Source organism: Octopus sinensis, linkage group LG5, assembly GCF_006345805.1.
Source record: "Octopus sinensis linkage group LG5, ASM634580v1, whole genome shotgun sequence".
Taxonomy (NCBI): Eukaryota; Metazoa; Mollusca; class Cephalopoda; order Octopoda; family Octopodidae; genus Octopus; species Octopus sinensis.
Window position 1 is genome coordinate 81,209,565 of NC_043001.1, and position 17,500 is coordinate 81,227,064.

At 35.2% G+C, this 17,500-nt stretch overlaps 1 protein-coding gene across 6 annotated transcripts in view; it reads left to right on the forward strand.

Moving 5' to 3' along the window:
- Positions 1–17,500, forward strand: part of LOC115212037 (plexin-A1) — a 695,010-nt gene that overhangs the window by 469,963 nt on the left and 207,547 nt on the right. For all 6 annotated transcript variants that reach the window (XM_036502774.1, XM_036502773.1, XM_036502772.1 and 3 more), the window contains 2 exons: positions 5,852–5,990; positions 11,890–12,058. In XM_036502774.1, coding sequence (XP_036358667.1) covers positions 5,852–5,990; positions 11,890–12,058 — 308 coding nt within the window. The remainder of the gene's footprint in view (positions 1–5,851; positions 5,991–11,889; positions 12,059–17,500) is intronic.

Here is a 17,500-nt window from a genome sequence, read left to right on the forward strand (position 1 = left end):
TAATGCCAACCAGTCTGCAATTGTAATGGGTGCTTTTACATGCCAGTATATATATATATATATATATATATATATATATATATATATATATCCAAACAAACTTTAGAAGTGCCAAGTGTATTTGTACTTGACATACAAAAACATAAATATTTGACACAATATAGCTGTGAAAAACAGCCAAGAAAGATTGGATATTTATCCTTAGAATACAAGGAAAAAAAAAGTTGCCTGCAGGCAGCTACAGAGAATAGAACCCTGTATCTCTGAGATACCAGTTGAGTGATCTGTACCATTAAGCTAAGCAGCCCTTGATGACAATTACAGTCAATGTTAATGCTATGTAATAACTTTTTTGGGGAATGTGGGAACATTTTGTCACCATCTGTTGGTTACTTTTTGTCTGTCTCCTAAGGGTAAATACCTAATCTTTCTTGGCTGTTTTCAAAGCCATACTGCTTTCAAAGTTTACCTTCTTGTCTGTAAAATATATGCATACATATACATTTGCATGTGCATGCATGTATATACACATAGGTGCATACACACATGCACACATGAGAAACTACTAGTTTGCTTTGTCATTGTGGGATTCTGTGTTCTTTGACACTGTGCAGTATCTTGGTTAGTTGCCTTCTTCTGTTGCCTAGGCCAAGCAATTCCTTGAGAATGAAATTGGTAGAGAGAGACTATATGGAAACTAGCCTTGTGTGTATGTACATACATGTATATGCACACACACACACATATTGATGTTGTGGCATTTTCAAATGGATTGATTCAGAGAACTGGTTGGTTTGTTTGCCGAAATTCTTGGCACCCATTCAGCAAATGAGATTCTCTCCATCTTGTATATTATTATCAATCCATAAAAAGCAAACTACTGCATCTTTTTCTCTTATTTACCTTTTTTTTTTCTAACTGGGTGAAATGATTATTTTTTTTCCTTTCTTTTACATAGAAGAACATCATTAGTGATAGTTTCTGGTTAGTGTGTGAGCACTTTTCCACACATACATATACCTCAACTCCCTTCTGTGTTGTGTACCATAGTCTTTGTTACCTAGGAAGAAAAGCCATCTATAGCTGCCTACAAATAATCAAGTGTATAAATGTATAGTTGGTGTTTGAGACTCTCTTACTCTCTCTTTCTTACTGTCTCTCTCTCTCTCTCTCTCTTTATATATATATAATATATCTGCATGTGTGTATATGCATGTATATATGTATGAAGATATGTGTGTGTGTCTATACACACATAGTTTGTGTATGCATGTGCATTTAAGTATGTATGTTGTGTGGGTATGTGTGTATATGTATGTATACTTCTCTATGTGTATCAATGTGTGTGTATATCAATATATACATACACACCCATACACACTTTATAAATAAATAAATATATATATATATTATACACACACACACATACATAAAAACACACACACGCACACATATATGTAGATGTGTAGATTTGTGTGTGTGTGTGTGTGTGTGTGGACATGTAATATGTACAATGTCAGGTGGAATATTGTCAGTCTACTGCTCTAAGATTACCTGTAATAAATAAATGACCTATGATGTAAAGCACAACACAAAATATTTTGGGTGGAGATATATACTCAGTTTAACTGACCCCATTTATGGACACTTATCTGAGGACAGAGAATTCATTCAAGCACCCAGGTAGCATTTATTAAATCGGCAGATATGAAACAGAAAATTAAAACTGGTTCAACATGTTTAACATTCTTTTATTTGCCAACCTTAATATTGGCTGTCAGAGCAAGCATGGCTGTGTTGGTTAAGAAGTTCACTTCCCAACCACATGGTTTCAGGTTCAGTCCCACTGCATGGCAACTTGGGCAAATGTCTTCCACTGTTGTCCCAGGACAGCCAAGACCTTGTGAGTGGGATTTGGTAAACTGACATTGAAAAAAGCCCATTGTGTGTGTGTGTGTGTGTGTGTGTGTGTGTATGTGTATGTGTATGTCACAGAGGCAATGGCCAAGACCTTTGGCATTATGTTGTACTTCAGAAGACCCATCAAGCCTAGCAAAATTGCAGTTGTGGCAGATACCGGTGTCATGCAAATGGCACCTGTGCTGGTGGCACGGAAAAGCACGCATTAGATTCTGGAAGTGGTTGGCATTAGGAAGAGCATCAAACCATAGAAAACCATTTCAAATCAGACTGGAGACTGGCACAGCCAGCACAGTCAAACTGTCCAATCCATGCAAGGATGGACAATGGACATTAAATGATGATGAAATAGATGATGATATACATATAGGATACTCTAACAGTTCTGCCATCTCACTGCTTTTGGTTTCAAACTTTTGCACAAGACCTGCAATTTTAAGACGGGGTGAGCAGTGAGTCAGTTACTTCAATTCCAGTACTTGACTGGTACTTTATTTTATTGACTCCAAAAGGATGAAAGGCAAAGTTGACATAAATGGTGTTTGAACTCAAAATGAAAACAGCTTTAAAAGAATGCTACTAAGCAATTTGTCCGACACGCTAATGATTCTGCCAGCTTGCCACTTTAATAATAGCGATAATAATGAATACAAATGATCTGTGGACAAATTTTAGTAGGCCAGAGTTGTGGTTGTGGTGGCAGGTGGGTGGGTGTGGGGAGGGCAATGTTTTTTTTTTATGATGCTGGCATGAGTGAAAAAAGAGAAGTCGGACTAAAAGAAAGAAATGATGAGGACAAAGGTTAAGTGAAAGGTTCTTGTGAAAATTAGGACCAAACAACTAAGTCATTCCTTCTTTCTTTCTTTCTTTTTATTTGTTCAGAATTCTTTCTTCATCTCTGTTCTTTGTTGCTGTTTCTCTTTTTTCTTCATATTTGCTTGTATTTTTTCCTTCTTTTTCAGTTTGCTTTCTCCCATGTTCCTTCTGCCCCACCCTTTTTTTTTTTTTTGACAGAAGGGGGAATTCCCCACCATCTTTAACATTTTTCTATCATGGCTTCTTCCACCGTAGTCTTTTTATGTTCTCTTCTTCCATGGTAAATATAACCATTTTTCGATTTGTGGTTAGCAAAAGGCTTATTAACGAGTTGTGAGAAGAATGGTTGCACTAATGGCAAAACATTTGTGTGTGTGTGTGTGTGTGTGTGTGTGTGAGCATAACAGAACAACAACAACAACAAAATAATAATAATATAAAACTAGGAAGAGAGAAAAAGAGAGCAAGAGAGGTGAGAGGGCTATTTGGCAAATTGTGCTAAACTGCCCAGCCATTGCATCTCAGGAGTAAAAATAAAAAGGAAAAAAGAAAAGAGAAAACCCATTAAGATCAGAAAGCTGTGAATCTAAATGGAGAATTGCTGTTTTCCTTGCAGGCATCTAACTCCATTTGGGTAGTATGATGGTTATTTGAATATTCTGCTAGTGAAAGCTGATCACGTGGGGATAGAATTTTGTTTGTGTGTGTGTGTGTGCGCGCATGTGTGTGTGTGTGTGTGCACATGTGTGTGTGTGTGTGTGCACACGTGTGTGTGTGTGCACACGTGTGTGTGTGTGTGGCTATGGCTATGTGTGTCTGTTTTGAAATCTAAATACACAGGAAGTAAAATGAAAACTCTGGTGTACCTGTGATTGTGAGACTAAAATAGAGAAATGCCTGCTGTTTATTATCGGTTGCTGCTTATCAAAAGACAGTGAACTAGTGTCTGGTGGTGCTACTGTGGATTGCATGAGTAATAAATCATAAAGAACTCTTTCTGTCTTTAGGAAAGGAAAAAAAAAAAAGAAAATATCTATTACTTCTTTACTTTTTCTCTGTTGTCGGTCATTAAGTTATCTATAGTATTATTATTATTACTAAGGTGGTGAGCTGGAAGAATTATTAGCACGCTGGGCAAAATACTTAGCAGTATTTTCTCTGTCTTTACATTCTGAGTTCAAATTCCACCAAGGTCAACTTTACTTTCATCTTTTTGGGGTTAATAAATTAAGTACCAGTCAATCACTGGGTCCAATGTAAGCAACTAGCCCTCTAGTTGTAGGTCTTGTGCCTTCCGTAGAAAGGATTATTATTATTGTTATTATTATTATGCATATGTCCCCTCTTTTCCAGTGTAGACCATGTATACTTTATTTTTTCTTCACCTTTTTTTTATCGTTTCATTATTATATGTAAACCCGCACACGTTATGACTGTTTCTGTATTGTCCTCTTCATTCTTCACCCTCGTGGCAAATAAATGAAGTCATCATCATCATTATTATTATTATTATTATCATCATTAAGGCAGCGAGCTGGCAGAAACGTTAGCATGCCAGGTGAAATGCTTATTCATCTGTCTTTACATTCTGAGTTCAAATTCCACCAAGGTCGGTTTTGCCTTTCATCCTTTTGGAGTCGATAAATTTAGTACCAGTTGCATACTGGGGTTGACCTAATGGACTGGCCTCCTTCCCCCAAAATTTTGGGCCATGTGCCTCAAGTAGAAAAGATTATTATTATTATTATTATTTCTATTCAATTGAGATAGAAAAACTGGTTGCTCAAGTTCATACTTGTGTCCCTTTTTTGGCCATTATATATGCTGATTCCTCTCTTCTTTCAAGGAATATTAGGGTCCTTAGAGGTTTGGGGGAGGCTTTCTGTTTAACATAGGTGAAAGATATAACAAATTTAACTAGTCTGTCTTTATAGGGATTTTATATGTATTTTCTGACATTCTAATGTTTTATTTTTTGATATTTTAGCAGAAAGATTCCTTACTCAATTTTGGCAACCAATTTAATATACCTTTTACCTCTGCCTTAGCAAAGGCAGAGGTATTGTTTTCAGTCGCGTTTGTTTGTTTGTTTGTGGATATGATATCTCAAGAACTGCTAGATGGATTTGGATGAAACTTTCAAGGATGTTTGGCCTTGTGACTGGCATGAACTGATTCAATTTTGGGATCGATTGAGTACCAAACAAGGCTTCTGGATTATTTTTCTGGTTGGATTCATTTTTAGTATTCTCATTTGTGAGAGCAATTGAGTTTATTTCAGATATTCTCATTTTAAAAATCATCTCCGACTAATTGTTGAGAGGATGTTTGTGTTGCCTTGGTGGAGGTTTGCACTCTCTTAGTGCTCGATTTTCTTGTTGTTGTTTCTTTCCTTACCGTTCTCAGAAAAAGTGTGAATATCACAACTTCTCATTGCATTTCTACTGGCCCTTTTTGTTGAAATACATTGCCTTTCTTTCAATTAATTTGGAAAGTAATGAGGAATTTGGTAAAATATCTTTTGTCATTATTAAGCTGGTGTTCAGGACATAAATTAGCATAAAGCTTTGATGGAAGAAGGTTTTAATTTAAATCATATTAAAGCAGGAAGCTTGTGTCTTCACAATATCTTGCTAGTAGTTGTGGTTTTAAGGACCTGTGACTTTTCATTGAACTTCATAGCAACAGTGTTTGAAGTAGTAATAGTTTTTAACTTAACCTTTTAGCTACCGTATTTCTGTTAAAATAATTCTGTCTTTGGTTTAATTAGTTTTGAAATTAATGAAGAATTTAGTGAAATAACTTTGTCATTGTTAAGCTGGTGTTTGAAACATGAATTAACATGAAATTTTAATGGAATGGTTATAATTTAGGTCACTATAACCCTTTTGTTGCAATATTTCTGTTAAAATACACTTTCTTCCTTTCAGTTGATTTTGAAAATAAGAATTTACTAGAATAGCATTATTTACCACTTAACTCCCTAAACTCCCCATTGTTATTGGTAAACTAAGGGCAAATAATCCTGAAATGATTTATAAAAACCAAGTTTTGTATACTTAAACAAAAAAATTGTTGTTATTACTATTATAATTACCTTTTCTTTTCTCTTCAGATGCTCTCTGCGAGCCGAGTGTAAAGAGGCTGACCAAGACCTTCGGTGGTTGCCATATACTGGACAAAACTGCTCGGCGATCACCAGTCACTCACCATCTCAAGTGCAGATCAGGAAACTTGCGCAAAAAACTGTCAAAGTATGTACTGCAATTTTGTTGTTTGAGTCTCTAGCTTTTTAACAAGACATTTCAGGCTAAAATATTCTGTCTTTTTTATGTACAGACTTGAAAGACCTCACCTCTCAAACTTACCCTACAATGTCATTCTAAAAATAATCACTCCCATCCCTGAAATCCTAAAGGTACAAGATAATGCAGGATTAATTCAAAACAATGGGAATAAATAAACATTACATTTGACAGAGCAATCTGTATGCTAAAGGTTTAACCCCAAAGTCAACTCCAATCTAATAGATATAAGTCATGTACTTACATCTATTATTCAGTTAACTATACTCCCCTTCCTTATATATTTTGTGATACTGCCAATTTAATAAGTCATTTGTATATCTCTATATACATAGTCCTCTTATAGCCACTCTTTACTCTACAGAATTGTAAAGACATTGGTGTTTAAGTGCTACTAAGTATTTTCTATACCAAGAATCTCTGGATCTCATCTGTTGATTCTATATACATAGTCTATATATAGATAGTGTATGTATTACCATCTTTTGCCTCCTCCTCCATGACCTGCACCTACATTCACTTCTGTCCTGATCTCTACCATCTATCACTCTCCTTTCACACTCACTTACCTACCCATTCATCCTTAGTTCTTTACCTCTATTCTCTCTCTACCAGCGTCACCTTACTGGCACTTGTGCCAGTGGAATGTGAACAAAACATTCAAGCGAGGTCGTTGCCGGTGCCACTGGACTGACTCCTGTGCAGGTGGCACATAAAAAACACCATTTGAGTGTGGCTGTTGCCAGTACCACCAAACTAGTCCTCGTGCCGGTGGCACGTAAAAGCACCCACTACACTCTCAGAGTGGTTGGCATTAGGAAGGGCATCCAGCTGTAGAAACTGTCAGATCAGATTGGAGTCTGGTGCAGCCATCTGGTTTGCCAATCCTCAGTCAAATCGTCCAACCCATGCTAGCATGGAAAGCAGACATTAAATGAGGATGATGATGATGATGTACCTTGAGGGTAAGTCCTGATACCTGACCTCTACTTTGCCCTTTTTCTGCTGGAGAAGCTATGTATCTTCTCTACAGCAAGACATCTGTTCCTGTCCTCCTTTCATATTTTAACCTCTCAGGACCCAGCTCAGAGCCACCTCCTTGATACCGCATCACTACTCTGTCACAGGGACATGTTTTGCAAATTACTTGATGACTTCACTATTGCAGGTGCCACCAAAATGACACCCAGTCCACCCTGTAAACTACTTGGCATTAGGAAGGGTCTCCAGCTGTAGAACCCTACTGAAGCTGACATTGGAGAGCAATGCAGCCCTCTGGCTTTTGGATCTTGTGAAACTGTCCAACTCATACCAGCATGGAATACATTTCAACAATGATGTTAATGCCACCAGGGTCAACTTTGCCTTTCACTCTTTCAGGATCAATAAGAAGTACTGGGTTTGATCTAATTGACACAGTCCCTTTCCCTGAAATTGCTTGCCTTGTGCCAAAATTTGAAATCAAAATGATGATAACATGTCAAGAAGATTAAACATCTTTTCATGGTGTACTCATGTCATTGATACCAGCAGGAAACCATTGCTTACAAACCAGCAAATGTGAAGGATACACACACAAAAATATCACCATCATTGTTTAATATTCAATTTTCCATGCATGTTGGAGTGAATTTGCCAAGGCAGATTTTTTATGGCTGGATGCCCTTCCTGCCACCAACCCTTACCTGTTTTTGTTTTTTTTTTCAAGAAAGTTAATATCCCAGTGGCCAAATATGTCAGAAGATTAGAAACAAAGGATGCCACTTGCTTACAACTATAATGCAATACCAAAATAAAGAGACATTAACGCACATATGTACATATATGACAGTTTTCTTTCAGTTTTTGTGTCCCAAATCCACTTACAAGGCTTTGGTTAGCCTGGGGCTATAATAATTCACCTCTTCTAAAAACTAGAGTACACATGATGATTTAAAAAGTAATTAGACTGTGGTTACATTTTAACAAAAGCGCATACTCCTGACAATTTAGGTGTTGGCCTAGTGGAGTAGTAGTGTTACTATTACCACTACAACTACTATTGTTGTTGCTAACGCTACTGATGATGATGATGATGATGATTCTAGGTATAAATAAATATTTATCTTCAAATCACCTTGAACAAATGACCAATTTAATCTCAGAGATGCCAGTTGTATTGCACTTATTGGGGAGTTTCTGTTTCTTTGTTGCTGTTGGCAGTGGTGGTATTGGTGGTGGTTGTTCCCAGCCCCATCACTGCTCCAATCTCTTTATGCTCACACATACATAATTACATACAATCATACATACAAAGAAATACACACATACATTTGCATGCTTATACAAAATTGTTTAAGCAGAAAATTAATCCAAATTCTAAGAAAAAAGCAAATTTTTTCAAAATATTTTTTCTCTTGTTTAGCTTTGGTTATTATTTTTGTTATTTTTAATAGTAGTGGTAGTAATAGTATTATTATTATCATTATTATTATATTAGAAAAATATTAGTAGTCGTAGTATTACTATTCTTAATATTTTATTTTATTAGTTATTGTTATCACTATTTTCTTGTTCATTAGTATATTTGTATATATTTTCTTTTTCTATTTTTCTTTTATTTCTTTAATCACAGTTGATAGACCCTACAACACAATTTTTATGTTATTATAGTAGTAGTAATAGTAGTGGTGGTGGTAGTAGTAGTTGTAGTAGTCGTCATCATAGTAGAAGTAAAAGACAAGGAAAGTAAAGAACGCTTTCTACTGCCAAACAATTGGTTCCTTTTTTAATACTATAATAATGGTATAACAAAGGATAGAAAAACGATGTAGGTAGTCGTAGTGGTAGTGGCAGTGGTGGTGGTGGTAGTGGTAACGGCAGCAACAGTGGCATTGGTATCAAAGATGTTATGGTAACATAGTGATGGGGGTTGTGGTGGTGTGGAGTGTAAAAGTAAATACACCAAACAGCAACGTAAAAAAATATCAGTAAAATTAGTTCATGAATAATAATAATAATAATAATAATGATAATAATAAGGATAATAATAATAATAATGATAATAATAATAAAGAGGAAAAGTAAAGAAATATTTATACTTTTTGAAGAATAACCAATAATGGCTTGCAACAAATAAAAAAAAAAACTTTAAAAATAGGGAAATTGGAAGAAATGATACAATGCCAGTTAGGCTAAAAAATGCTTTACTGTATTTTGTAGGTTTGTCTTTTGTTCTAAGTTTTAATAGGGTTGGCTCTATCTTCCAGTCTTTTGTTGGTGTTTGCTAAGAATTAGGGGCCTCTTATGCCCAGACTCATTGATTGATAGAGACTGTACCAACTCCCCAACTACTTTGCAGGAGGGAGACTGGAACTTTAGGCTGTTTTTTTTTTGTAAGGTATTTTGTAGAGGAGGGGAGATGCCAATGAAACCCTTTGCTGACCCTCTCAGACTGAACATGCTAATGTGGTGGATATAAGAAAGCATTTATAGAGTAGCAAATGACATCATAGTCATCATTTAACATTCTTTTACCATACTGGCACTGGTTGGATGATTTGGCAGGATCTGGTAACCTGCAGGGATATGCAAAGCACCAGTATCTGATTTGGTATGGTTTCTACAGCTGGACGCCCTTCCTAGTGCCAGCTACTTCATAGTATGTACTAGGTGCATTTTTCAAGGCACCAGCACTAGTGAGGTTGCCAAGTTGCTTGCAAGTCAGAAAAAGAGGACAGGGGAAAAAAAGGAGAAAATTCCTACTACTATGTGGGTGGGTGGAAATTAAACTAAAAATAAATTTTTTTAAATGTTGATGATGATGACAATGATGATCATGATCATGATGACAAATGATTATTGTGATGATAGCTTCATTTTGCAAGTGTGCCAATCATCACATGATCATATGACCGGCCAGGCTATCAGATGTTGTTGCACATCGCTGGTCACAATGCACTTCACATTGTTTTAGCCTTCAAATGATCCCACCCCGCTGGCTATGCGAGTGGGCCAACAATCTCTGCTGATCAAAGGGTTACTGGAGTAATGTGAAATGAAGTGTATTGTTTAAGAACAAAACATACCAACTAGTCAGGGAACCAAACCCTTAATCTCGTGATTGTGAGTGCAACAGCCTAACTGCTAGACCATGTGCCTTCATGAACCAGTCATAACTTCTGGAATAGCTTTGATGGTACCTTAGTGTCTCACTAGTACCTCTAGGAAAAAACTGATCTTTGAGCTTCAACCTTATGAAATCTGTGAATGCTTTATTACATCAATTGACACCTGCTTAATTGATGTAATAAATTCTCCACCTCTGCTCTAGCACCTATATACATTTTGGTCACCAAAGGTCAGCAAAGGTTGAAAATGTTTAAACTAGGGGTCAAAACTGGCCTAGTTCATAGTAATGAAAGCAGCTCTAATATCTCAGCTCATAATTACAGATTACAGAATATTATTGTACTGCTAGCTAATACTAGCAAACCGTGTTGCTAATATTAGTTAAATTGTACCATTCTGAGTTAACCCTTTTGCATTTAAGCTGGCCATATCCAACCAAAAGATTCTACTTGGATTATGTTCAGAATGGCCAGATCCAACCTTTTACACTTACCCTACAATGTCATTGTAAAAACAAACAATCACATCATTAAATGGTAAGCGCAATGATGCCAGTTGAATATTGGGATCAATGAAATCAACTTATTCCCTGCCCCAAAATTGCTGGCCTTGTGCCAAAATTTGAAACCATTATTATTGTTATTATAGTTAATCTCCTCCTCCTCCTACCCTCCTCTTTCTCTTTTCATTCTCCTCCTCCTTTCCTTCTCCTTTCCTCCCCTTCTTTATTGATATTGTTATTACTCTTATAGGTATTATTCTTATATTGATAAGTGTGTAAGAAAACGTTATTTTGAAGAAAGAAGTAAAACCCAAAGTGTAAAATAAATGAAATTCTTTGTTTATTTTGCACACTGTGTGTGTATGTGCATGCGTGTGTGCGTGTGTAATTTTTGGCACAGATTCTTTCGTTCAGTCTTAACTTTCCCCTCCCCCCCCACTACTGGTAGCGGGAGCGTTCCTTATGTTCGTTTGTTTTTATGAAGCCACTCTGTTATGTTGAGAGTATTTTGGCAAATTGTCCCAGTCCTTACATTTAGGTTCTTCCCTTAAAAAAGAGAACGGAAAAGTAAAAATATTCATCATGGGTGTATGTGTGTTGTATATATGTTTGTAAGTATCTTGTGTGTATGTATTGTATGTGTGTTTTTCTTGGAGACTGATGGATTACAAAGAATTATATAATGCATGAAAATTGTATATGCATAGAAACAGCTTCATGTGTGTGTGCACTGGGTTGTCTTACTCATTGTGTGCATATGAAACTTGCAGAGAGTGTATATAAAAGTATTTGCAAGCACATATAAAACACTTATCTCCTGTTTTCTCTCTCCTTTCTTTCTAATCCTACCTCTGTCTCCCCCTCCCTAAATAGTTATGTAGATACTTGTTCAACATAAATAATGTTTATCTATATTGTTGTATAACATATAATGCTACATATCATATATATCTATATATATTTCTGTATATATATATATATGTATGTATGTATAATGCTATATAACACTTATGTGCATTATCATATAACACACACACACATATAGCTTTATAACATTGCTGTAAAACACGCATATATTGCTATATCATATATATTATTATATAACATACACACACACACACTGCTATACAACATATACACAACGTATTGCTAAATGGTGTATTAGTCATTCACATTTGTTATAGAATAATTTATATTGTAATTCTGATCATGATTTTCCCTATCTCCCCTTTACAGATCACTCTGCAAGTGATGAATCTTCCTCAGGTGAGGGGCCAGTACGAGTGTGCCTTCTCTGCTTACGGCCGCAACCACACATTGACTACAAATGCTCAGAAGGCCCGCGACCAGGTGATCTGTCGCACACCCATCAGTAGTAAACTCCCTCCAATTCCAACTGGCAAAGGTAAGTTGTCTTCCTCTTTTATTTTTCTCCAAACCCTCTCTCTCTCTTTCTCTGAACCCTATCGTTAGTTTGTGAGGTCATTTCTATAATTCTTTTTAATCAACACCAAGCTATGTTGTTTGATATTTGTCTTTCCATTTTCACTTAAGGTACCAGGATTTGTAGCAATTAGCTGTACTTGAGAAGTCACATCAAACTAAGTAAAATTGTGGCCATCCATACATACAGGCATGTCCTTTATGGCCATGGTTTCCCATCCCCATGCCCTCTCACAGCTGAGAAGTCTTCGTCTTGCAGGTGCCAGTGCCACATAAAATGCATTCATGCTGGTAGGATATAAAAAGCACCCAGCACACTCTGTAAAATGGTTAGCATTAGGAAAGGCATGCAGCCATAGAAACCATCTCAAAACAGACAACTGGAGCCTGGACTGCTCTCCAGCTGTCCAACTCCTGTCAAACTATCCAACCCATGGCAGCATGGAAAGCAGATATTAAATGATGACGATGATATCACACCCTTCCAAATGCATTTTACCAAGTGCATATGACACTTTTAGTGGAGGAAGTGAATATTCGACATTTTATAAATTTGCCACAAAAGCTGTTTAACCCTTCAGCATTGAAACTGGCTATATCAGGCCTAAATATTATACCTGTTTTCTGTTCAAATTGACTGGATCAGGCCTCTTACAACTATCCTGCAATGCCATTCTAAAATTAAACAAATACATCATGGAAATCTCAAAGCTAAAGCTACAAGATAATGTATGATTAATTTGAAAGCAATATGAATAAATAAGCATTATATTTAACAGAGTAATCTCAATGTTAAAAGATTAGCCTGGCCATATCTAGACCAAATATTCTACCTGTATTGTGTTCAAACTGACCAGATCAGGCCTCTCACATATACCCTGCAATATTCTTTTTGAAATTAAAATGCATCATTGAAATCATGAAGCTACAAGATAATGTATGATCAATTGAAAGCAATGTGAATAAATAAGTGTTGTTATATTTGACAGAATAAGCTGAATGCTAATGAGTTAAATTTTTCCAAAGAATTTTTTTGTGTTATCATTGTATCTTTTGTGAGTTATTAAATTATTTACAAATTTGAATACATATTTAAGTGAACTATACCAAACAAAATTACCAGGCAGCTCTTTGTCTCTACTACACTTGGAATCCTTGATTCCCATCCTTTGCTTGTTAATTACTGAATCTCTAACTTAAATTTCAATGTCAAGCAGTGTTAATTTAATTAAGCTCTACTTTTCTCTGCCTAGATAACAATGAGGTTTCAAATATGCTTTCATAATGAATTGAGCAATTTTTGAAATTTTGTTGAATATTTCTTTCCTTCATCAAACACTTCATACATCTCAGCACAATTGTGCTATTGGGGACAGTTGGAGTATTGACCCAACGGCCCAGTCTTTCGCAAAAGTGATGGCCACTCATTCCTGCAAGGCCCCATTGAATTCAGCACTGCTGTGCCGAGAAGCAGTTGTCAATTTTTCTTTGTTACTGCTACTTATGTTATCATCTTCATACACATACAACATATATGTATACATATACACCTATACCTATGATAGCTGCACGTTCACATTCTGTATACATACATTTATTTGTGTGTTAAATTCACTTATATGAATGTATATTTATCATATACTCACACGCATATGAAATAATCCAGCAATTTTTAATCAAATTGACATTATGTGTATATACATGTATGTACATAAAGTAAGAAGGGTGTGTCTATGTATGGATATGAATGTCACTGTAGAAATTGTAGAAATGTGTGTAATGTCCATGCAATCAAAAAGCATGCATGTATATCCATCCATGGGGAAATATTACCATACTTTGAAACAGTTGAGGATTGGTGATGGGAAGGACTATGTGGAAGTGACCAGGATTTAATGAGAGAGACAATGACAGAAACATTAATGTGTGTGTGTGTGTGTGTATACATATGTATATTAATGTTTGTTTTTATGGCCACTTATAATAAAAACAATTTTACATTAGTCTGATGGGTTACTCTATACTTTTGTAGAGTACAAATTTATTATTCTTATACAAGAATGTTTTTGACAGTGACTTTGAAGTTGTGACCATCTAAGCCATCATCATAAATATTTATGCATATTTATGTTGGGGCATATATATATATAAGCTTAAAAATTTATGTTAGCTAAGCACTATATGGAAAGAACATACATACATACATACATACATACATACATATGATAGTTGTTACTTGATTTCAAGTAATGTCATTGTTTCGTTGTTCTATTAACCCTTTAGCATTCAGATTTTTCTGTCAAATGTGATGCTTATCTATTCACACGGTTTTGAATTAATTAAGCATCATCACATAGCTTTAAGATTCTGATGATGTGATTAGATTGTTTATTTTATTTTTAGAGTAACATTGCAGATAAGCATGAGCGGTCAGATCAGACTGGTTTGAACATAAAACAGGTAGAATATTTAGGCCAGTTTAAATGCTAAAAAGGGTTAAATGTGAACAACAGGAATATGTGGCTTTCATTCCTGCATATGTCTTACATTAATTGGTATGGATGTGGCGGCGAGCTGGCAGAAACGTTAGCACGCTGGGCGAAATGCTTAGCGGTATTTCGTCTGCCGTTACGTTGTGAGTTCAAATTCCGCCGAGGTCGACTTTGCCTTTCATCCTTTCGGGGTCGATAAATTAAGTACCAGTTACGCACTGGGGATCGATGTAATCGACTTAATACCTATGTCTGTCCTTGTTTGTCCCCTCTGTGTTTAGCCCCTTGTGGGTAATAAAGAAATAAATAGGTATGGATGTGGCAATGACGGGCACTTCCTGTTGTAGGTGTTAACAGTATTGTGTTGGTGAAACTTCTCACCTCCTGATGCTCATTCTTTTCCCTTGCTCCCTGCAAAACGAGATTGCCATTGTAGTGCATAGTTAACAACTTCCCTGTATGTGTGGCTATTCTGATGACTTCTAAGATCTGCTTCACTTAGACACACATGTCCACACTTATTACATGTTAAACTGGGTTGTACCCCAACATGATTCATGTGAAGACCATAACAAACATCTCTCTTGAGCTGTTCATGTTCAATGTGATTTTCTTTGAATTCTTCTGTCCTACTTTCTTCCTTGACGGGTTCCCTAGAGCAAGGTTTTTCGTATCTATTTCAGTGTGTTTATACCTTAAGACTAACATGACATATATGTACATTAACATTATACACGTGTGTGTGAGATATATATATAATATATATATATATATATATATACATACACATGTGTATGTATACATATGTATGTGTGTGTATATATATGTTCATATGTGTGTGTGTGCATATGTATATATATATAGTGAGAGAGAGAGAGATACATGCATATATGTACAGATAGATAGATACAGATACATGCATATATATATAGATATATGTAACACATGCACATATATAAATTTATTTATCTATTTTCACATGTAACAAAATGTGTAAGCATGTGTGCAGTGTATTCATTTACATGTGTTAAATGTCGGCTTGGCTTCTACATAGATGCATCTCATATTTTTACTCACTGCCTCTTACTTTCATCTCATATGGGTAGATAGGTATATATAAAAATATGTATTCAAGCACATATATATATCAGCATATATCCACCATTATCCTACCATAAAGCTCTTGTGTGTATCTTGCATTAAATTTTCATGATACTTCCCTTTTATCTGTTACATTATATATATAAAATATGTAATACTGTCCACATGTGTGTATGTGTAAAATGTTACATATATAAATATACAAAATATTACACATATAATGTATATATGTGTGTGTAAACAATTATGTATATGCATTCATAAAATATTACATATACATTATATAAAATTATATATATACATATATATTCATGCATATATATATATATATACACATACACACACACATATACATACATAAAATATTATACATACACACACACATATACATACATAAAATATTATATATAGACAGTAATACATGCATATCTTAAATTCAATCTTTTTACATACTCCAACCTGCTCAGGATTAAAAAAAAATTTTTTTGTAGCTATTATTATTATTATTGACTGTTTTTTTCTTTTTTTTCTTTTTGTGCCTCTCTCAACTCGTTTGCTCATGCAAATATCATTGTTTATGCAATGTTTACATTCACAGATATTTGATGATAAAACAACTATTCGGAACTCTTGCACTTTATCATGTCTCATATGTACTAAACATGATTTTGTAGTTGTTTTTCCAATTTGGGGTGGTTTGTTGTTGCTTTTTTTTTTGTTTTTAATTTTCTTCCGAAATGTTGTATATGCTTAGTTCCAAACAGTTTTTGCATCAATTGAAATATTTCAAGACACACACACACACACACACATATGTTGTATGTACACACTTGTGCAACTGTGTACATATAATATCTATATGCAATTATGTGCATCATATGTATATAGTCGTTTGTGGCTTTGTGTGTGTGTATAATATATATACTGCTATATATAGCTAGCTAGCTAGATACATGTATACACATAATCATGAATATAGTTACTACATATTTGAGAGCATATATATACATTCACACACACAAGCCTCCCATGCCTGCACACTTATGCAACAAATTCCTTGCAAAGCTTTAGCCAGCTTGGGGTTATAGCCACCTAAGGGAACTGTACCCAAAACCATGTCTTTGGGAAGCAGACTTCTTAACTACACAGCCATGCTTATATATGTGTATGTTTGTGTATGCATCTTTTATTTTTCACTTGTTTCAGTCATTAGACAGCCGCCATGTTGGGGCACTATCTCAAAGGAATCGACCCCAGTACTTATTTTTCTCTAAGCCTGGTATTTATTCTATCAGTCTCTTTTGCTGAACTGCTAAGTTACATAAACAAGACATCACCAGTTGTCATGCAGTTGTGGAGGATAAACATAGACATATACATATATATACAATGGCCTTCATTCAGTTTCCATCTGCCAAATCCACTGGCAAAGCTTTGATCATTCAGAGGCTATAGTAGAAGACACTTGCTCAAGGTACCATGCATGTATATATATATATATATATAATAATAATAATAATAATAATAATAACAATAACAATGGACTATAATAACTGCTGTAATTTAATCATCCATAGTCTGATATAATATTTCAGAATACCAAAATTCCTTCTTCAGATATCCCTAGGAATTGATCAAGTCACTGCTATAATTGGTTTATATATATTATATATATATATATATATATATATATATATATATACGTATATGCATTTCTCTCTCTCTCTCTCTCTCTCTCTCTCTCTCTCTCTCTCTCTCTCTCTCTCTCTCTCTCTCCTCTCTCTCTCTCTCTGTATATATATATATACACA